General features: G+C 30.9%; 2 protein-coding genes and 2 long non-coding RNA genes across 4 annotated transcripts; all 4 read left to right on the top strand.

Annotated features, from left to right (window-relative positions):
- The first annotated feature begins 11,699 nt into the window (after positions 1–11,699).
- LOC149903088 (uncharacterized) lies at positions 11,700–12,360 on the top strand. The gene is made up of 2 exons (XR_016457455.1): positions 11,700–11,857; positions 12,289–12,360. It is a non-coding gene; the product is annotated as an uncharacterized LOC149903088 (long non-coding RNA).
- Positions 12,361–13,945: 1,585 nt separating this feature from the next.
- LOC149903087 (moricin-like) lies at positions 13,946–14,496 on the top strand. Its single transcript, XM_090109332.1, has 2 exons — positions 13,946–14,117; positions 14,327–14,496. The coding sequence occupies exons 1-2, from the start codon at positions 13,998–14,000 to the stop codon at positions 14,402–14,404; spliced, it is 198 nt and encodes a 65-aa protein (XP_089965458.1). The 5' UTR covers positions 13,946–13,997; the 3' UTR covers positions 14,405–14,496.
- A 2,749-nt stretch (positions 14,497–17,245) lies between these two features.
- On the top strand, positions 17,246–18,437 carry LOC149903086 (moricin-like). The gene is made up of 2 exons (XM_090109331.1): positions 17,246–17,421; positions 18,098–18,437. The coding sequence occupies exons 1-2, from the start codon at positions 17,302–17,304 to the stop codon at positions 18,173–18,175; spliced, it is 198 nt and encodes a 65-aa protein (XP_089965457.1). The 5' UTR covers positions 17,246–17,301; the 3' UTR covers positions 18,176–18,437.
- Positions 18,438–23,065: 4,628 nt separating this feature from the next.
- On the top strand, positions 23,066–23,807 carry LOC149903085 (uncharacterized). Its single transcript, XR_016457454.1, has 2 exons — positions 23,066–23,224; positions 23,656–23,807. It is a non-coding gene; the product is annotated as an uncharacterized LOC149903085 (long non-coding RNA).
- Positions 23,808–24,475: the final 668 nt, after the last annotated feature.

Genomic DNA, 24,475 nt, shown 5'->3' with positions numbered 1-24,475 from the left:
TCATGTTTCAGTAAGCCAGTTTTCAATAAAGCGCTTAGGTATTTGGAATTGGATGTTTTCAAAAGTCACTTAAAAGTTGTTTATTTTTTCTATGGATTCTCATTATCCAATATAAAAGTGATAAACTTGATAGGATCTGAATTTTTCCGGAGATATAGAGCTACACCTACCTAAGTAGGTACTTAGATATAAAAAAATAGTTTTACTTTTGGGCTTCTATCGCAGTTTGCTAATTGCAATACCTACTTAACTGACTACCTATTAGGTACGAAACACAATCAAAATACTTATCAACCATTAAACAAAATAGTCGAGAAGTTACGTATTGAAAAGTCAAAGAGTCTGCTACAAAGAATGCCCTTTGAAATTGCTAGTTGAGTGCCTTTCAAATCGATGCGGGCAGGGAAAATTCAGCAGTTTTCTGCACAATGGTTCTTTATTAACAACAGTCGGGTATTGTAAAGCCTCGATACCGAAGTGAATTAGTGATACACGTGTCCACGTTTCTAATAATTGCTAGATGTCATTCGGTAGATATTTGTACGCCTCTTTTTGGTTTGATGTAGGTATCCTCTGTAGATAGTAATAAATAGTAGTATGTATTAGATCGAATTATTACCAAACAGTACCTAGTATTAGATCCAATAATAACGGTACGAAAGATGCGTATGAGAGATTTACTATTAGGCTGATTAGCTTTAAGTATACCTACCGCTTTCGGTTTTACATAATCTTATAGCAATTGATTATTACTTATATAATATTTTTATTAATATTTAATGTTCATTTTTTTAATATTTCTATCTTTTCCTATAGGTACATAGTTTAAGTACATAGTATATGTTTCAAAATCCAAAACTGATGAATGATTCATGATTGTATGAAAATTATATGGAATAAGATAATTAATATATAAAGAAGCCTAGTTGAACAGTAAATTTTTGAGTCTGAGTAACAACTAACAAGAGCAAGTCAAACATACACAAAGGATTCCATTCTACTATACTGTAACCTGAGAGTGCAAACTAAACCAAGTGTAGAACAAATTCGATTACTGCAAGAGCCAAGAGATAAGGGATTTTGGCCGCGAATTATCCGAATTGTGCATAATATAATATTATATTATAAACTGATAAGTAGGTATTCTACTGTAGTAAGATGACCGATGGGGAAAAGTAGAAAATAAATTACCCTTTAATATAAATATTTTTTTATTTTGAATACTTTATTATCCAAAGATTTCGCCATATTTGCTTTAAAAGTTACCTCTCGGCTCTCAGCAATAAGCATCAACGAAATTGATTTTACTTTACCCACGAGTAAGCTAGATCAATAAAAATTCAATATAAAAGGAAAGAAAATGCTAAGATATGAATACTTTAACATTCATAACCTTCTTGGAAGGTTACCTGAAAATATTTGAAAATTAGATTTTTGCTACAAAGCATTATAGACTGGGGTAGAAGCCTTTGAAAATAATGAAAAGATAAAAAAAATCGCAGTCGGATGAAACCCATTAGAAAAGGAGGGGAATATGATAAAAATGTAAGGAAAAATAAATTACGGTCAATCCGAGTTCGGGAAGCGGGAGGGGGGAGCTTTTAAGAGAAAAAAATGGTTTCTCTCGATTTCCGACAAAACTACAAGTCCTATAGAAAAAAGTTCAATGGCAAAGTTGTAGATAATTAAAAGTTCTACAACTTTTGTATTCACAATTTTTTCATATAACCTAAAAATTTAGGTGAAAAATTAAAAAAACCAAGTTTTTGGTCTTTTATTTCTATCTACTTCAAAATTTATTTTTTTTCTACGAAATTTGGTGGAAACTTACTTTATTATGTCCCAAATACACTGTAATTTATTTGATTGAAAATATTTATTTTTTCGCCTTATTTTGAATTAATACCAAAAAAACAACCTAATTTTCAATCGAAAAGTCACCCGTCAAAATATCAGCTTTTTTCAAAAACTTGGGGTGCCTTTTATTCATTGAAATCTCTACTTTCATATGGTGTAAAAAAAAAATAGACACCACCATAGTAAATGTTCTCAGGAAATGCATACAAACAGTGTGATAATGAGCTTTTACTAAATCAGGCACACTTCTTGAACTCTATATCTTCTCTTATATCGGCTTTTCGGTAATATTTCAAAAGAAAAATAATTATCTGTTCTAAGTTTAATATTTTACAGCATATTCAAAAGCAAAATGATGTCGATAAAAACATTTCAGGTAGTTCGAGAAGTGTGCCTGATTTAGTAAAAGCTAATTTTCAGACTGTTTGTATGCATTTCCTGAGAACATTTACTATGGTGGTGTTTATTTTTTTTACACCATATGAAAGTAGAGATTTTAATGAATAAAAGGCACCCCAAGTTTTTGAAAAAAGCTGATATTTTGACGGGTGACTTTTCGATTGAAAATTAGGTTGTTTTTTTGGTATTAATTCAAAATAAGGCGAAAAAATAAATATTTTCAATCAAATAAATTACAGTGTATTTGGGACATAATAAAGTAAGTTTCCACCAAATTTCGTAGAAAAAAAATAAATTTTGAAGTAGATAGAAATAAAAGACCAAAAACTTGGTTTTTTGAATTTTTCACCTAAATTTTTAGGTTATGTGAAAAAATTGTTAATACAAAAGTTGTAGAACTTTTAATTACCTACAACTTTGCCATTGAACTTTTTTCCATAGGACTTGTAGTTTTGTCGGAAATCGAGAGAAACCATTTTTTTCTCTTAAAAGCTCCCCCCTCCCGCTTCCCGAACTCGGATTGACCGTAATTTATTTTTCCTTACATTTTTATCATATTCCCCTCCTTTTCTAATGGGTTTCATCCGACTGCGATTTTTTTTTGTTTCAAAAATTATCTACTCTAGTCTATTATTGGAGGCACTGAATATAATTATAGAAAAAAAGTACATAATAAGCTTAACTATATAATTTTTCAATGCTTTATAAAAAAGAGAAATTTAAAGAATAGCAAAAACATCTCTACGTGGATCTTATAAAATATAAAATGAGTATTTCTAATAAATAATATTTAATAACAATAAATAATATTAATCAATTAATTATTTTTGTGTTTGGAATGCTCGTACATGTTAAGCTGGGTATCGACTTCGCGCTCCTGGCGCGCGCGCCATGAATGACCGCGCCGAGAGTGCGTTCCGCGGAGCGCGTTCCAAATAATTGAAGTATATCAACTAAGCGCGCCTGGCGCGCGTGGCAACTGTTCCAGTGTTTGACCGTTCATCATGGAAGCTAGTCGTGTACGAGCAGCAGCAGCTTTTGTAATTATACACAGCATAATAAGAAAGAAAAAACAGAAACGAAAAGTGCGTTGGTTGATAAAAGAGCTGTACCGAAAAAGAATGCAGTATGGAGTGACACTTATAAGAGATATTCTGTACGATGATAGGAGCACAGTCATTTTTTTCTTTAACTCCTTCACAGGGACTCCCATTTCACTACTGATTTCTCTCCAAGCATCTTCTCTAAGCGATTTATTATGATACGAAGAAATTTTACTGTTCCACAAAACTTCTTCCGTACCATATACCTAGCTGAATTAATTTACGGCAACTTTGGTTATCCATAATTATTACTCGGAACGCAACAAACACAAAAAATACGACAAACCCGTCTCCATTGGCGCGCGCGCCACGTTTGATGCGCGGTAAAAAACCGACACCCGATGGAACGGACCGCTCCGCGTTCGACCGCTCCAACGAACATTTTGGCGCGCGTTCCAAACTGGTATCCATTTCACGCGGCTGGAGCGCGCGCCAATGTTCGATCTCTTGGAGCGCGAAGTCGATACTCACCTTTATGCGCGGTTCCCACTGCGCTTGCGATGCCGAAACCAGTTTTCTGAAAAATAAATGAATTATATTAATCACATAAATTATAAATTTCCTTACAAACACATTAAATAAGACCTTAATTTGTGAAATTTATTACCTAGTATAAAATGCTAATTAGAAGTGACAATAAAAAGTATTTATAAACAATACATACATAATATACCTACTTTAAAGAAAAAGAACTTGTGCCTGAAAATATTTTGGCGGGAACCATCTTGATAAAACTTAGTATGTTAAAATAGGCACTGAAAGTTTTACTTACGAGATATTTGCCCCCTTTTTGAATAGCTTTCCAATTTATTCCTGGAGCCGCTTCACTGTTTCCCATAAGAGCTGTTAACACCACCATCAATATGGCAAATAAATTGATTACTTTCATATTTGTATAGAGTTGTTAATAAATAAATTAATAGATAAAAGTTGATATCACTGTGATTACTATTTTCAGAATGATACATTTGAGAAGATAAAATAAATATTTAAAGGCATTTGATATTTGTGTAATGAGTTTGGGATTCTCATCGCTCGTTATAAAGCTATTAGCTTTCTGTTCAAATATTCGAAAATACCCAAATTACAATCAATGCAATTATGGCTAATTAATTGTTTGTATTTATTTAATTTATTTTGCATGTATAATTGTTGATAATTTATTATTTACATGCTTTTTATAATTTAATAATTATAGTCTATATAATATAATATGTTTATAAAAATGAAACCCGTTTTCCTTGGTAACGGCATATATCACGCGTGAACGGGTGGATCGATTTCGATATTTTTTTATTATATTCCTTGAAGTAGGATGGTTCTTATGGAGAGAAAACGTAAATAATATGTACTACGGGCGAAGCCGGGGCAGACCGCTAGTTAATGATAAAAATTAGATGTTTGATAAAAAAGCTCTTTTAATTAATTCTTACATGCTTGCCTTCTAAATGAAGCTTATTTGTCATTCTAAGATATTGCTAAAATATTAGTGTAAGGCGCATAGAGATACGTATTTTAAGCGTATTTTTTCGCTAACCCTCTTCAATCAAGATTAATTTAATAGCCATCTCAAGATTCTCGCATCTAGGTTACGGTACCATTTGAACTTATTAGTACACCCATAGAAAAAAAGAGCGTGTGTGCCGAGCCCACGTGTCAAGAGTGAAACTTCTTTGGCAAGATCCAAAGATCACAAAATTGTTGCCTTATTCTATGGCGTGACGGTATTGTCATGACGCGACCTCGAAATTTTACTCTCAACGCGTCTAAAGAAGTTTCACTTCAAAAACTTCGCGTACCTATTCATCTCACTCCAAACATATTATTGAATCTATCAGGCGCGGTCCCAGTCTGAAATTTTGGGGTGGGTCACGTAGGCTAGAAAGGTAGGTATGCTAACCCCCCCCCCCCATGGATTAATAATTCGCAAGGGATTAATAACAATTTTAAACGGAACTTTAGGTGTGCAAGTGACTCCGATACGCATTTGGCCAGTTATTTTTTTATACTTTGTAAAGTATAAGATTTTTTTCTAATTTATCGAGTACGATTTTGGGGAGGGTCATGTCCCCCGTGACCACCCCCCTGGGACCGCGCCTGGAATCTATTGTCATGGTTCTGACTGAATATGAAGTAATTTATAGATTAAAATTATAAGGGTCACGTGCCTTTGCAACTATTTAGTGAAGGGTTTTATTTTTTATCAGCAGTGTATATGAAGTGTAAATCCGAGGCTAGATAATAAATACGAAAATACAAATAACGAATTGAAAAATAAAACTCACTGCTAGGTTGTGTAAAAATTTGTGCCCAGTATTTTCATCATTTCAGCGACAAACAATGCTTTAAATGACAATGATCGGAAAGCAATCAGTTAATATTTTAAATATTAAAAGTTCAAAAGATATTCGATATGAAGTGTAACTGAAATTCTTTAAATTTCAATACTAATTACTAGGAAGTGTATTTAATAACTGAAAACACGCGTATTTAAATTGTTTCAGATTTTATTGTCATGTTTCCAATACATTTTCAACTGAATTCATTATTAATATTGAATGAAACTATTTTAACAGTTTATGCGATTGTACCTACCTACGATTGTTTTATTTTTTGTTGTGAATCCATAATCCATCCACATAAAAATGTAATGATCTGAATATTGCATTCCGCACCAATCATAGTGTTTCATTTTATTGGCTTTTTTCTATAAAGAAATCTTTTCGTATTAATTTTGTTAATTTGTTTTTTTTCCGTTTTATTTATAATCTGTAATTATATGTCACTAGCGGTCCGCCCCGGCTTCGCCCGTGGTACATATGAAAAATAGATGTTGGCCGATTCTCAGACTTACCCGATATGCACAGAAAATTTCATGAGAATCGGTCCACCCGTTTCGGAGAAGTATGCAGACTAACATTGTGACACGAGAATTTTATATATAAGATATAATCTGTACCCTATAATAATAATTTATACCCTACCAGAAATGCTTTTAGAAGAAAGCCCAAAGATTTTAATATTAAACATAGCATAAATATAAGTAACTAAAAAACTAATATAATTTTAATGACTCTGGAGAAACCTAAAATGCCTAATTGAGATGAGAGTGTTGCTTAAATACTACAGTAAGTGTTATTGAACATCATTCGACATCCGAAACAGTAGTTGAGTTTACTAAAAAAAATAATAATCATGAAACTAACAGCTTTATTCGTAATGTTAGTGGTGGTGTTAACAGCTCTTATTGGATCCAACGAAGCGTCACCTAAGTTTCGTTGGGGACATGTTAAAAAAGGCGGGAGAGGCATTGTAAGTATATAAAAAATGCTATATCTATCTTGTAAGCTTCCCATCTCATGACGTATTTATTCAACTAAATGATATTATACTTTTAATTCAACTGTTAATAATAATTATGCACCAGCTTTGATTTAAATAAATTATATCAATTTCTAACATATGAAAATAATCTTATTAATTTATGTGATAATATAAGAGCCCACGACGGCCAGACTTTCCTTTCTTTCGGAAAGTTGAAAGTTTCTCTGTATATGTCTCCTATACAGATAAGAACGACCAGCGACTATCAAGTTTGGGTTGTGGTTACTTTGGCAGGAAACAGGTAGTGAAGGTGTATAAAATAGTACCTAACTTTCATTATAGTTTAAAAGCTAAATTTTATATATGTTACTTGGGGACCTATAAAAAGACACTACCTTAAGAGCCAGACAGTTTTCATGGTTCTTACATCTAGCCAGACACATTTAAAAAATAACTAACATATCATCAAATTCACATAACTACCTAAAAGCGTAACAAATATGAAATAACCCACTAAAAACATTAGTTAACTATAATTATCAAAAAAATAAAAGTATAATATATAAGTAATAAAGTTATTACTTATCTTTTACTTAGACTTATGTTGATGGAATTTCACGTATCCCGATGACTTTTTTATTGTGTCATCGAGATACGTGAAATTTCATCAACATAAACCCCCGTAAAAGATAAGTCATAACTTTATTACTTATATATTATACTTTTATTTTTTTAATAATTATAGTTAACTAATGTTTTAGTGGGTTATTTCATATTTGTTACGCTTTTAGGTAGTAATGTGAATTTGATGATATGTTAGTTATTTTTTAAATGTGTCTGGCTAGATGTAAGAACCATGAAAACTGTCTGGCTCTTAAGCTAATGTCTTTTTATAGGTCCCCAAGTAACATATATAAAATTTAGCTTTTAAACTATAATGAAAGTTAGGTACTATTTTATACACCTTCACTACCTGTTTCCTGCCAAAGTAACCACAACCCAAACTTGATAGTCGCTGGTCGTTCTTATCTGTATAGGAGACATATACAGAGAAACTTTCAACTTTCCGAAAGAAAGGAAAGTCTGGCCGTCGTGGGCTCTTGATCTATGACTCTTTTTATTGTCACTTTTTCGTTTCATCTTCCAAATAACAGCGATGTAACAGGATTATTCCCTTCAAAAACTACGTTACTATATTAATTTAAGTTTATTATCATTCAATTAATCCATTTTATTGTTACAGAGCCGCGGTTTGGGAGTGCTATCTGCCTGGGATGCTGCTAACAACTTAATTAATCAGGGATAATAACATCTTAAATAAGTTTTTTAATAAATATTATATTATTTGAAAAATACACTTAGTCCGGGATACATCGCCCATTTTTGCAAGTGATTACTATCAAGCTAATTTTTCGTGAGTAGCTTTATTTTGATGAGATGCCCAATAATTTCATGTTTGAAACTCTCGATTGTGGTAGCTACCAGAGGAAACAAGGATAAAATATTTTGATTTGATGGTTCTCCACAATCGAGAGTTTCGTACATGAAATTATTGGGCATCTCATCAAAATAAAGCTACTCACGAAAAATTAGCTTGATAGTAATCACTTGCAAAAATGGGCGATGTATCCCGGACTAACTGTTTTATTTTGGTCTACTGAATGCAAAACGGATAAAATTATTATTATGATTAATATTAATGAGGATATCATATTATGATATTCTAGAATGGAAGCTATAAACTATATTTAATTTCAGCCAAATTATTTCCGTAGCATTTAATTGCAAGAGCAACAAATATATTCCCTCTTATTTTCAAATGCTTATCTATCTGGTTATCTGTCTTTTTATTGGAAAATTACATTTTTATGTATTTCACGTTTTTTTAATATATTTTTCAGACTTAGTGTTCTTTATTCATTTCCAAAAATGCCCAACATTCTTTTTGATAAATAACTAGAAAATTGAAAAAGATGGAGACGCTGTTCTATTAACAACCTTTTTATTGGGTTACTAGCAGTCCGCCCCGGCTTCGCCCGTGGTACATATTTACGTTTTCTCTACGTAATAACCATCCTCGTACTTCAAGGAATATAATAAAAAAAAATTAACAAAATCGGTTCAGCCGTTCTCAAGTTACGCGCTTACCAACACATTTTGGGATTCATTTTTATATTATAGATTTTAAAAGGATATCTTTGTCTAAAGAAAAAGAAAGGAAAGAAAAGGGATTTTTCTATAATTATTCGTTTATTATCCATAATATATTTTATAAAAATAATAATTAATCATGTTTGTGTTTGGAATGCTCGTGCCACATGCTATGTGCGGTTCCCACTGCGCTTGCGACGCCCATCCCAGTTTTCTGAAAATTTTATATACAAATTATGGAATATTCTTATAAATAAAGAAAAGTAAGTAAAAAATTTAGAGTTATGAAATTGCATGGCAAAGGAAGAGGTTGACAACAAAAAACGGCTGAACGAACGCGGTATACTTATAAAAAGATAAAATTATTTCATGAATGATTAGGTATTTTTATTTTAATAAATAACTTTTTTTTAGAATGAATGAATGAACACTTTATTGCACACACGTGACTGAATGAAAGAAATAACATAAAATAAGATACAAACAAATTGCACAATAGGTGACCTTATGCCTACAGAGCCATCTCTTCCAGGTTCCATCCTTTAGGTAGTTATATCGATCATATTAATGTAACTTGAAATTGAGTAAATAAAGTTTGGGTAAATATTATGTTAATCAATTAAATGCATATACTTACAATAATTTTGCCCCCTTTTTTAACATCTTTCCATTTTATTCCTGGCGCAGCTTCACTGTATCCCATAAGAGCTGATAATACCACGATCAGTACGAAGAATAAGTTGATTACTTTCATATTTATATAAAGTTGTAAATGCTTTAAAAAAAAAAAATGAAATATCAGTTGATCAGTGTAGAAAGTATTTTCAGAATGATGCATTTCAGAATATTAAGTATATATTTATAGTAAAGGAGGCAGTAGTAAATCGACCTTCACCCATCTGATAACCAGATGAGAGCTATTATTTATGAAATATGTATTTTTAATTTATATACACACTTATTAAAGTTTACCTAGTGTGAGTAGGTATTATCTTCATTTTATCTAAATACTAGCGGTCCGCCCCGGCTTCGCCCGTGGTACATATGAAAAATAGATGTTGGCCGATTCTCAGACTTACCCGATATGCACAGAAAATTTCATGAGAATCGGTCCACCCGTTTCGGAGGAGTATGCAGACTAACATTGTGACACGAGAATTTTATATATAAGATATATAAAATAATTTTAACAAAGAGTATGGCTCTTAAGATTTACTTACTTTTTACTACCTAGCTATATTTTATCGCTATACGTTCGACTCGGGAAATGTCGAACATATCTATAATGTGTTTTCTTTCTCATTAGAGAAAGAAAACACATTATCAATTATTACATTGACTCATAAATCAATCTGTGCCCTTCACCGATTTTAGACGTGAAAAGCGTAAACCCTATTTAGGCATATAAATAAAAATAAAAAATAATATTATGTTTCTATTTGATCGCTACTTAGTACAATAATAGAAACCTAAAAGTGTCCATATTTGACAAAAATGGTTTGGTTATCAGGGAAAATAAAAATTATTGAAATATTTATTTATTTATTAATAATGAATTAAAATTATAATAATGATTAACAATAATGAATTAATTATGTTTGTGTTTGTGATGCTCGTAAATGTTATGCGCAGATCCCACTCCGCGTGCGATGCCCAACCCGGTTTTCTGAAACAAAAAGGTATTATTTTATCAATAAACTAGCTTTCCGCCTGCGGCATCACGTGCTTTGTCTAAAACCTAACAAATTATATACTAAAACCTTCCTCTTGAATCACTCTATCTATTAAAAAACCGCGACAAAATTCGTTACATACATAGGCATATAGGGACAGAGAAGGCGACTTTGTTTGTGATATTGTCAAATAAATAATTTATAAATGGCTCATAATGTCATAATAGTGATGAAAAGGTATTTAATTAGGTATGATAAAATATGAAATTATTGAAAGGGTCCGTAATAGCACATATAAATACATAATTACTTTCATGTGCTTTTTCAATGAGTATAGTAACAATTAAGTTATTGCATATGTTAACTACCTACTTACAATAATTTTACCGCCCTCTTTAATAGATTTCCAATTTATTCCTGGAGCCGCTTCACTGTATCCCATAAGAGCTGTTAACACCACCATCAGTATGACAAATAAATTTATTACTTTCATATTTATATAGAGTTGTGAATGCAATATGAAATTAAATAACTCTATGACAAGTGATATCACTGTGATTACTATTTAAACAATGATACATTTGATAACATGAAATATGTATTTAAGTCATTTAATAATTGTATAATGAATTTGGGATTCTCATCGCTCGTTATAAAGCCGTTAATAATTTTTACTCCCAATTACATATTGTGAATACCCAAGTAAATAAATAACACACTTTTTATTTGTTGTGGTTAGTAATTGTATAAATCAATTAATTGTGAAATAGTTCATGAGACATGAATGAAGTCACGAATGCAATCCCGGCTGAACATATTTTCATTGTGTTCACATTAATGGTTTTAAAATATAAATTTATTTCACAAAGATTGAAATAAACTTTTGAGAATTGACTTTTTTTTTTCATTTTTATTATATTTGATGTTTTGCTCTCGTCATATTATTTAAACAATCAACCCAGTCCAGCTGGACTTAATAAAAGGCTAGGCGTTTGCTTGTTAGTTATATGTACCTAAATATAGTTCTAGAATTAATAGAACTACACAAACAATTAAATTGCTTATATAATATACTTTTAACGACTCCGAAGATTTGTAAAATATTGATTAAACGCCTAATTGAAAATTGGGATGAGCTCGTAGTATTTAAATACCACGTCAACTATTATAGAGCATCATTCGATATCCGAAACAGTTGAGTTTGTATACATTTGTGTTAACTAAAAAATAAACATGAAACTGACAGCTTTATTCGTGATGATAGTGGTGGTATTAACAGCTCTTATGGGATCCAACGAAGCGGCGCCAAAGTTGAAATGGGGACATATTGCAAAAGGCGCAAAGGGCGTTGTAAGTAGCTTTTTGGAGTTTATAAAATAGTAAAATCTCTAAGTTTCATTGTAGATTCGAATTCAAAATCGATTTATTTCTTTATTAATCGATTTATAAGTGTTTGAATGCTCGAGCTATGTTTTAGTTTTAAGTGCAGCAGAGAAGTAATGGAAATTAAATTATTTCTTTTTATAATTACTTAGATATCTAAACTACATACTTAGGTATATTTAGTTTTGCTCACTTTTTCAATTACTCTGTACCTACTTAGTATAATATCGTTTTATCAATAAGTTCATATTTCGGAGTACATTATCATTGTACTACAATTTTTGTTGATATAATTATGTCTCTTCATTGTTGTATACACCAAAGCGTTTTCATTAACTTTTTTATCAATTACATACCTATAAATAATTATTCATATAATATGGATTTTTTTGTTACAGAGTCGTGGTCTCGGCGCTTTCGACGCTCTGCATGACATTTTCAGTGGATAGATAATATGGGATGATAACAATACATATTATATTATGTATATTAAAACTTATTAATTTGTTGTGTCATGACTAAATAAATATAAGTAAAATGAAAAAAATGTGGTTTGTTTATCGTTGTACTTGTACCTATGTACCTACATAAAAATTTTAAAAATTAAATATGAGTGATTAAGTAAGTAGTAATATCGCAACTCACAGGGAACATGTGAAGTCGCATGTCCCCTAGTGGGGTAAGGGGCAGATGCATTATACATCTGTTTCACTGATCGATTTTCTTTAGGGACAAGTAGGTGATCAGCCTTCTGTGTCCTGCCAGACCGAGACTTTTTTTTTTCTTCGTCTCCACCGGAAATCGAACCCAGGACCCCTCGGAACTACGCTCACGCGTTAACCGCACTATACCACGGAGGCGGTCACACACAGGGAACATGAGGGAACTTAATTACGAAGATGATTTAGACTAAACGTTTATCTCATACATATTATATCAAAATTACTTACTTACCTTCCTTTTAAAATTAATGTGATTAAAATATTATCAAACGTACCTACCTAACACATTTTAATCATGAACACGCACTCACCCACACACACAACTCACCACTCTTTAATAAGACTGTTAAAATATATAAACGATAATAATTATAAAACTCGTAATTGGCGTATTGTTAAGCATTAATACATACATTAAGTCAATAAATCTGTAAGCTGTGAAGTTAAATAAATAAATTGCAATGATTAAGAAAGCCGAAAGGTTTTATTTCATTGAATTGGAACATTGAAAATGCAGGAGCTCGAACATAGCTCCAACGATTTGAATTTTTTGACAAACACACACACACACATCCTCACAAACTTTCGCATTTATAATATTAGTAGGAATCGATTTCCATTTGAATAGAATAAAATGACAAAAAATTCAAATTAGGTAGTAGAGATAGGCAAGTAACTACATAATAATGTAGGTACTTAATTTAAATAATTATTTATCGTATCTGGCATTATGTTAGCAAGAGCTTCATAAAAATTATAATAATCGATTTGCATATTGAATTTCAGCCAAACCCGTTCTTCACAGTTTACTTGCAACGACAAAATATTTTATCCATACATTAATAGATTATCGGTTTTACTATGTTTCTATCTAATATCTAATATATATATATTATATATATTATAAAGGCGAAAGTTTGTAAGGATGTATGGATGTATGGATGTTTGTTACTCTTTCACGTAAAAACTACTGAACCGATTACAATGAAATTTAGCACACATATAGAGGGTAACTTGGATTAACACATAGGATAGTTTTTATCCCGGAAATCCCACGGGAACGGGAACTATGCGGGCTTTCCTTTGCAAACGCGGGCGAAGCCGCGGGCGGAAATCTAGTTTTCCATAAAACTCATTAACTAACAAAAGGAATGTTTGATTTTCCCTCTAGTTTACAAAAGGGATTGAAGCCACTTACCAATTCGTCACTATAGTGGAAAACCCAGCTTATTAATATTGCTAATGCGTAGAAATTTTCTACTTATATACTGCAAACTAGCTAAACAGACATCATTCGCAGTTTGGAAGTCGAAGTAATAACTACAATACACATACAATAAATAATTATTGAATACAATACACTAAATAATTATTAATTATTAAACATGAAGCTGACAGGTCTGTTTATGTTGATCGTAATGGCAGTGCTCTCACTTTTCGCGCGCTCTGCAGAAAGCGCGCCAAAAGTTAACGTCAACGCTATTAAAAAGGGCGGCCATGTTATTGTGAGTATTATTTCAGTTACTGAATTAAGCATCCTTTTTTGGAATAAAAAGTAGTTCCGATTGATGTTTAAAAATAAAATTCTGTACTCATTTATTCATGTGTGAGATTACAATTCAAATTTGTATTTTTGTTTATTTATTACGTAACTCGTGGACTCATTGTCAAAGTTTTTGGATAAAAGCTAACATATTTTTATATTCCCTTACAGAGAAAAGGCTTCGGAGTACTCAGCGCAGCCGGCACAGCCCATGAGGTCTACCAACATGTTAAAAATAGACATCATTAAAATTATAATATTATGATCAGAATGTATATAGATAATATTAATGTCTAATTTTATTGTAAAATCAACAACCACTATAATATTGTTAGATAATACTTTCTACCTTAATAAACTTATTATTTAACTAACTATGTTTTTCTTTTTATTTTGAACTTAGAAAGAGATGAGACACGTATAATTTATTTAATTAATAATTTTATCATCCTACTAGGTACATATTTCATATTTTTAATAATATTTATTAAAAATGTTTAGGTAAGTATATACAAATTACTCTGAAAACAGAGATTTAAAAAGTTGTCATAATTATTTAAAACTTCTCTTTATCTATTTTCTATCTCCAAACAAAATATGGGTGAACCCAGCTTATTAAGTTATTTAACTTACACAAATATAGAATACTAGCTGCTTCTCGCGGTTCCACCCCCGTGGCTCCACTCCTGTTGCCCGTAGCGTGATGAAATATAGCCTATAACCTTCCTCGATAAATGGGCCGAACTATCTAACACCGAAAGAATTTTTCAAATCGGACCCGAGATTAGTGCGTTCAAACAAACAAACAAACACACTCTTAAGCTTTATAATATTAGTAGGTATAGATTATCGATCTTTATCAGTGCACTCGAGTCTCTAAAGCTAATAATAATTAGTAATTGTCGTCATAAAATACCCAATGTATTTTAATTATGTACGTTAAACATTTAAGTCATTTAAAGCTACAAAATTAATTTAAAAATACACATTTATAATCTGTATTCACTAATGTGTCTTTCTTATTATATGGCTATCAAAATAATACAATTAAAATGGTTTAAAGATATATTTTATTCTTTCACTGAAGGTCTTTTCCTATTACATGGGATTTTGGAATAAATTTACGAATATATTTAGTAGATGCGCGGTTTCATCCGCGCTGTTCCGCTTCTGGTTGTCTTACGTGCTGGCCACGGACAATTCGCTATAGCGAAAATTCGCGCGGCGCGACTGGCGGCGCGTCTTGCGAATGAATCAAATGTATGGAAATGTACTGGGCATGCCACGCGCAGCGGCGACCAGCGAGACGACCGGCGAATTTCCCCGAGCGAATCGCGCGGCACGACTAGCGATCGAAACAAATGTATGAGTTATTACGGCGCAGGCCACGGAGTCGAGCGGCAGACGCGGCGACTACTCCCGGAGCGAACTTAATTTAAAATAGTTTGTTTTTTTTCGCGAAAATGGAGACGGAAGCTTTTATTGCAGAAATTCTAGCTAGACCAGCTATTTGGAAGTCTAGCCACCCGCAACATAATTTTTCATCATGCCTATATTTTTCATATTTTTGGTGGAATTCTCCGTCTGTAACACGATTTCTATTTAATTCGTGTACTCCACTATATCTTCCAAACATTAAATCTTGAGCAAAAAAGCTGCTACTCTCCAAACAACGTCGAGCTAACTTTGATAAAGCCATCTCGTCTCCTCGTCTACACTGGTCGCGGCGGCGAACGCAACTGCCCGTGGCATGCTTACCGCGCCGCGCGAATTGCCGCGCCGCCCGTCGCGCCGTCGGTCGCGCCGCCGGTGTCCGTGGCCAAGGTGTTAGCGTGATGATATCTAGCCTATAGATGGGTATGGATATCTAACACCCAAATAATTTTTAACTCATCATTCATCGAGCCCCAAGTGGCCCGATCGGTCCCAGAGACAATAGATTTTCTATTGTGTCTGTGGTTCCGGGGCCTGAGTTATTAGAATCGGACCAGTTGTTCTTGAGATCAGCGCGTTCAATCAAACAAACAAACTCTTCAAGCAGTATAGATATGTACTTGTAGACAAAAAACTAAACTTAAGTATAATTATGTATAACTCTATTATCTATATCTTTTATTGATAATAAGTTGGATTAAACAGCTCTTACAAGATACAAAGAACCACCGTCTTAAAATAATTAAGTATTTTTAACATACAAGCACAGAATACTTAATAGGTAGTAAGTAACTATTCAAGCTAACGCTATTCAAGGGCGCGAAAAGCCCTGCAAGTAGGTACTATTTCATTTGATATTATTTTTAACGTAATTTTATAGAACAAGTAAAGTGCACCTTTTATCGTGTAAAATTATATTTAATCTTTAACTTTTATGTGATAGTAAATTAAGTTATTTAGCATGATTTAGTCTGTAGTCCGTAGGTAGTCCGTATGTATAGTCAATAGTCATATACGTATTATGTTATAAAATATAACCAATGATAAAATTTACTATGATATTAGATTATTATAAATTATAATTTATAATACTGTGAAAAAAAACCCGCTAAAAATAAAAATCATTAAAAATATTGTCAGTTTTTAACAAATTAAGACAAACGGCACTTCGTTTTTTGTTCATAATTCGATAACTATACTACTATTTGTTCGTTTATAATTTCCACCCCAAAGTCCAAAGTCCATGAACTTTATTGAAATAATTCCTTATCTACTGCCTACTAAAAGCTTGCATGCCCATGCTTAAGTTTCTATAATGATAGAAAAACATCATCAATATACCAAAACTCATTCGCGTATAAAGTGTCACAACAAAAATGATTCAATATAACTTTAGAAAGCACAATATTTATTCCAGATATCACTATCAAATTAAAATAAACAGGAAATTGTTACTTATCAACCCCATCAAATATGAAAACAATAAAAACATTATCCTGTACAAATGTTTCAAAAGGAGAAAACCAAATTATGGTGCAGCTAATGTAAACTACTATGGGGAAACCCATCTTATTAGTATTGGTAATGCATAACTAATGTAAAATTTACAATATATAAACCAGCATTGTAATTTTAAAGTCACTCAGTTCTTGTAAGTCAGAACAGCGACTACTTTTAGTATATTTACTATTTTAAAAGTTTAAAAAGTAAACATGAAGCTGACAGGTCTGTTTATGTTGATCGTAATGGCGGTGCTCTCGCTTTTCGCGCGCTCTGCAGAAAGCGCGCCAAAAGTTAACGTCAACGCTATTAGAAAAGGCGGCCATGTTCTTGTAAGTATATTTTTTTGTAAAATCCCTATAGGATATTTTTCAAAATTAATATTATATCTAATATGTTAGTATGTATATTTAATATATTTACATTTATTTATTTTATAAAGTAAGAATCGTTTTCAGTCCTTAAAATATTTTAGCGAGCTATGTATTGGCGTAGAGTTGTAAGGCCATTTTACACGCTTTTTATTAGCTTCACCTGTATGTTTGTATGTATTGTTTGTAACCGACTTCTTTTGGCGCGATTTTGACCCACTTTAAACGGCCAGATTTCGTTCAAACTTTGTAGATTTATTGAGGGCCGATGACAATACACTAATTTGATACAATTATTCCATTTCTCAATTTGCAAAAAGCGTGTTTTTTTAGTTTTTTTAAACTATTATTTATTTTATTGTTGTTGAAACTGGGATTTTAATAGAATAGAACATCTATTCATTTAATACAAAGCTATACCTAACATTTTTGAAAACAGCTTCTTCTGAGGAGATAGCATGAAACCACACATGAAACTCTATTAGCTATTTCTAAGAATCTTTTAATTTTTTGGAATTATGAGTCTATTGTAATATTACTTATTGTATTTAGATATAAAGAAGAAAAAAAAACTTATTATAAGATATTAAAATTATATTAACGCAGTAAATTATGCTAATAATATATTTTTTTTCAGAAAAAGGGATTTGGTGTTCTTGGCGCAGCAGGAACGGCACATGAAGTATACGAACATATAAAAAATAGAAGACATTAAAATCTAATAACTAATAATTAGTAAATAAACCCATTTAAGTATTATAATTATTAGGTACAACATTTTTAGTATGTAGTCGAATTAATCGAGTATTTCATTTTCCTAATTCTTTATTGTTATTTGATATACCAATAAACGTCCAGTATTTTGTAATTAAATAATGTAATAAACAATTTAAAACATTGAAATTTTATACTTTTATTTATATGAGGTGAAACATAAGTAAGTTTTGGATTCTATGCCATAATCTTAGCAAAATATTTTACACTAGCCATTATAATTTTTCAAATCGGACCAGTAGTTCCCGAGATTAGCGCGTTCAAACAAACAAACAAACTCTTCAGCTTTATAATATTAGTATAGATAGAAAGTATATAACATCGACAAGATTTAACTATATCAATATTTAACGGAAGCGCCATAATTCTTCAAATTAGTAATACTGCCTATTATTATGTAAAACTAATGACTCCATTTGATTATATATAATAAAACACGCTATCATTAAAATGCAATAAAAATGAATTATTATTTTGCCTAAATAATATTGTAATAGAAACTACGCATATATTGTTGTTAATTTTCATAAATTAACTAAACGACAATTAATTATCAAACGACTAACGTAAAATACAATCAACTTACTATTAATCAAGTTATTAAATTGTAAGGTAATTTTATGAATTGTATTCATAGTGCCTCAACTTTATGGGAGTAATAAAACAAATCCAGATTATTAATAAATCTACTATACTATAAAAATAAGTCGGGTTTTCCTTCCTGACGCTATAACTCCAGAATGCACGAACCGATTTCCACGGTTTTGCATTCGTTGGAAAGCTCTCGGGCTCCGTGAGGTTTATACTTTATATAGCAAAGAAAAGATGTCTCTGGTGGCGAAACGGAGTTTGCCCGGTTTGCTAGTGGCTAATTATTTGATAACGAGCTAAATTCCACATTATTGATATTTAAAAACATACTTTACAATTTATCACATAACTGATCCTAAACTAAAAAAAAATGTATGCGTGTACTAGAGTACACACGTAAGAAGTGAAACTTCTTTATGACCTTAAAAATGTCACGAGTATGGCGTAACGCAAAAATGTCACGCGTACGGCGTAACGCAAAATGTCACGCGTACGGCGTAACGCAAAAATGTTACACTAAATTTTTGTCCAACCCCGATAAAGAAGTTTCACTTCAATTACATTTCAAAACTATTATTAATACTTCAGATAATCTATAATGTAAGTGCGCATAAAAATGTTTGTTATATAAATTAATAAAGAATTAATAAACAAATAGTGAACACTCGTTAGTGAGGACACGTAGTTGTGACGTCAACAGCATGATAATGAGAAATGTAACAACTCGGGTGTAGGGGATTTTAGATATTTATATATTAAAACTTTCAGATATATTGTCATTGTTTTCCATTAATATTAGTTAACTGTGTGTGTACATACACAAAAAGCTACCATAATCACATGAAGTTTTTTTTTTAATTAAAGCAATAATAAAATTTAATATAGAAACAAGGTTTTTCCGAAGGTATCTTTTGAATCCGATAGAATCTCATATAATAAAAAAATCATTCACTGTATCCATAAATCCTGAAAACTATAAATAGTAGGTACCTACTATTAAATACTATATTTAATAGTACTATTATTTTAAAATAACACTATTAAAAATTACCTTTGAATAAGAGCTCTTTGTTAGCTTACTGATGATGATTAGTTACATATTATTTAGAACACTCCTTTTACGTACACATAAATAAGCACACTGCACACACTCACCAAAAAGCAAACATAATGAATAACCAGTTTATTTTTATCATTGTTTAGTTTTGTGAAGTACCGGGATCTCCGGGCACGGTGAATACCCATTACGATGCGAAGATGATAAAAACGAGTATATAATAACTCTGAATTATGAATCCATCTCATTTACACGCATATTTTAAACATAATATATAATATAACAATGAATTTCGGGAAGATTTTTTTCTTGTTTTTGTGTGTGTTCCTAACAATAAGTTCAAATGAAGCAAGGCCGGGGAAAATACCGATAAACGCTATCAAAAAAGGCGCGCAAGTTGTTGTGAGTATTAATTAAAATAATTTAAATTCTGTTTTGCTTTGTCTCGACGAACTAACTTTTTCATTTATTTGCCGTAACCTTAGTTATAAGGACATTAAGGTTACTTTAAATATTTGTTTTTAAAAGTTTAATAGACGACATATTTATTTTAATATTTATTCAAAAAATATTAAGTTATTTTAAATTTGTCTACCAACAGTACCTACATATCCAATTACCTATGAATAAGTAAGAGCTTAACATAATTATACCTAAATAGGTAATACAATAACAATAACACAACATACAAGATAAAATCTTGTTATTGATAATATTATAGTACCTTTATTAAAAAATTATTGTATGTAGTAAAACCAATAAAATGAAATGATCACATGAATTTTGCTAACATTATAGGTACTCTTTTCATTTGAAATGTTTGTTTCAGGGAAAAGGATTACGAGCAATAAACATAGCCAGCACTGCGCATGATGTCTACACATTTTTTAAACCTAAAAGAAGGAAGCATTGACAAAAAGTGATATTAGTAAAGTTATTATAAGTATAAACCTAGCTCATTTATAAAACTAATAGATATAAATAATGAAAATATTCTTGTTCCTTTCTTTCTTAGGCTAGAATAAAAATTTGTAGTATCTACTTACTTAAGTAATGAGTGAAAGAGACAGAAAATTGATTATTGATTGATTAAAATACTCGAAAATATTAGTTAAGGTCCGTAGTTATAAGCTGCATTTATAAAATATGTTTAATGTGCCATTAAATGAATTATATACTCTTTCGTGTTATTTTTTTCTAATATCCCTACTTTCTTTGGTTTCTTCATTCTTGTGCCTTGTAGAGAGTAGAGACTGATTTCAACTTTCGTTCGTCGCTTCCTCTTTAAATTCTACATCATTGAAAATATTATGTATGATGTTAGAATAACTACCTTCATATTAATTTTATATATACCTTCCTTAGTGGGCTTTACTTAGGTATACCTACTAAAACACAAACATTACAAAACGCATAAAAATTATTCATTCATTATTTACCTATCTTACTAACCGAATTATTCATTCGTTCGTTCATTCATTAATTCAAATTAAATCGAATGCAGACCACTACATAATAAGAATTATCTTAAACATTTTCGTTGTTATTGCTATTAAACTCTACTTAGTAAAATAGTCGCCACCTCAATAATAAAAAGATGACTTTTATTACTATCCTGTTGATTTACAGCCTAAATTAAATTACTATGATTACTGTATTCTCATCAGTGCTTGATACGTGAGCCGATTTTCAAAAGAGCCGCGCCGTGTAGTGCGTAAAAATTTCAATCTTATTTTTTCCTTATTTCCTAAATAGCTTGTTTGTAGTATGTAATTCTTTAGAAGTACATAACCAAAAAGTCACTTCATAATAAAAAAGGGAAAATTAAAAAAAATAAACATAAATCAACAATTTAACTTGAGAGATTTGACTAAGTAATCGTTATCTTTTAACGAATTAATTAGAGTTTTTGAACGCAAGTTTAAAAGCAAGCATGGAATAAGTAAATTGTCAACTAATTATAATAGGGTTTTTGTTTTTTCATTTGTTTCTTTTTCGATAAACGATATTAATTTAATCATATTAACTATGACCTACTGACATTCCTACTTAAATTAATTTTTAGTGTCGATTATAAAAATATAACATTGTTGATATTAAATGAACCACGAAACCCATATCATATAAATTTATATTATCATGTGAGTCATTTGATCTCAAACAAATAATTATTATCTATAATAATAATTGCGCTAAATATCGTAGATATTATATAACAGAGTCATTAAAAATGATTAAAACAACCGAAGCCACGTGCTTCTAAAAACTGTAGGTTGTGTAATGAATAATTTATAAACAATAAACGAGTGGGAAAATACATTTAGCTAGAACACTTTCCTTATATCTGATGTTTATAATATTTTTCCTTAACACAGGTGTAATTTTACAAGAACAACCTGCTTATCCCGATTTTGCCTGAATAAAAATAAGATTTAAGTTATCAGTAGTATTACTATTTTTGAAGTGAAACTTCTTTATCGGGGCTGGAAAAAAATTAAGTGTAACATTTTTTCGTTACGCGTGACATTTTTCCTCACGCGCCATCTTGTTCTTATCCCTATCATGCGTGATTCGATGTATTTCTGTCAAGTTGCATATAGTAAATTATTTTTTGAAAAATAAGGTCATAAAGAAGTTTCACTTCTTACGTGTGTACATTAGTACACGCACACATTTTTTTTTATTCTGCGGCGTTTTACGGTAGAATTTAATGTTACTGATATAATAATACATATTATTATCTGAACCACAGTCGGAACTTAAGCAAGGGTATAAAGGTTAACAACTAATAGGAATAGGCACGGATTGGTCAAAGCTTTTTCTATAGAAGAATAAAATATGATTTTACTAGTATTTTTTTACACTTGTATTAAAATATTGGAATAAATTCGTGTAGTGTCTACCTGAATAAAAATTTGAGTACCTAAGAGTTTAATTGTTGCCTTTCTCTTGAAATTTTGTTGTTGATGAATAAAGAAAAAGCTTAAAAAAGTGAAGTGATTATAGAGCCGATTGATCATAATTAAATTCGGATTATGAATTATGTTTATGACCCGAAAATATTCAACCAGCTATCCATAAATCACCCAAAAAATTAGTCTGCTACTAGCCTAACCATTGCCTACGTGCATTCCAAAAAAAGTTCATATAAGGCCATGTTCAAAGTAGCATACCGTCATTCCCTATTCAGCATCAGAGGTATAAACTATGAAGAAGTTAATATTATTCATTGTTGTGGTATTGTGCATAGGAAATGTGCTCGGAGATTCCCTTTTAGTGCCCGGGATACTGCCGAGTACGACGACTCGTAAGCCGTGGACCAAGAAAGTTAAGAATGGCATAGTGAGTATATTTTTGGTTATTTATTAGGATATTTTACACTTTTAACTTGTAGGTACACTTGTGAATATGTATTAAGCAATTAAGCAAGCATCTATAGATATTCAGTTTTTAACAAAAAGACGCTCGTCCATCCATTAAATTAAATAAAAGCTAATTTTCACTTAACATCAAATTAATTTATCTGCCTATTTGATTTGATTTCGGACAATCTGAATTGCAAAGAAACATTTTTTTAACAAGTAACAACAATGTATCAAATGCATTATGGACCAGTAATTTTGACACTACAAACATTAACTCCGTTTTTTTTAAATAGTCTCAGTTAAAGATTTATCTTACGATTGTATAAATATGTAGGATTGTACAATGTAGATAATATTATATTTTCTTATTTATAATTAGAATATTAATCATATTTTACTAATTTTCAGGAGACATTCCTGCAAGGCGCTGCTGCAGCGAGCATCATACAGCAATCCCTGCATGGTAGAGGGAAACCTAAAGCCCCTGCTGTAAAACCTACTTAATTTTAAGATTAATAAATAATTTAGTTAAAAATTTATTTTATTTATGTATTTTTAGTAAACCATATCATGATTTTTAATTCTAAATAATCTTCATACTTGCTCATGATAATGAAATATATATAGCGAAATAGACAGTTTGTTTAATAAATAAAATTATATTACTATAATTGCTGTAAGTACCTACAACGTTGAAATATATGTATTTGATGGAAACAGACAAAAATGCACATTAAAACATAATTTTTATTAAGAACTAGCGGTCCGCCCCGGCCTCGCCCGTGGTACATAATATTTACGTTTTCTCTACATAAGAACCATCCTCGTACTTCAAGGAATATAATAAAAAAAGAATTATCGAAATCGGTTCAGCCGTTCTCGAGTTATGCGCTTACCAACACATTTTGCGATTCATTTTTATATATAAGATATACGTTTTTAATTTTTATTATGTCTGATTAAACCTATAGAATAAAAACATTTTCTGTTTTCTCTTTTTCAAACCTGTGATAAGATGCGAGGGTTGTTTAGTGTTTTACGTAGAGTTTTGTTTTTATCCATGATTTTTAGCTCTTTTATACAAATCGTGTGCGGTACTAACCCTGTCAAGTACTTTAATCCCTTTGCCCTGAAATAATAAATTAAAACAATTTTATATATATATAAATAAATAAATAATAAATATTATTAATAAATAATAAATATTATTTATTTATTTTATTTATTT

The sequence above is a fragment of the Colias eurytheme genome, chromosome 14, assembly GCF_061535395.1.
Source record: "Colias eurytheme isolate Ceu_HAF_F1 chromosome 14, ilColEury1 Martin Lab GWU primary, whole genome shotgun sequence".
NCBI classification, from domain to species: domain Eukaryota; kingdom Metazoa; phylum Arthropoda; class Insecta; order Lepidoptera; family Pieridae; genus Colias; species Colias eurytheme.
Note: the sequence above shows the minus strand (reverse complement) of the source record. Positions and strands in the feature narration are given on the sequence as shown.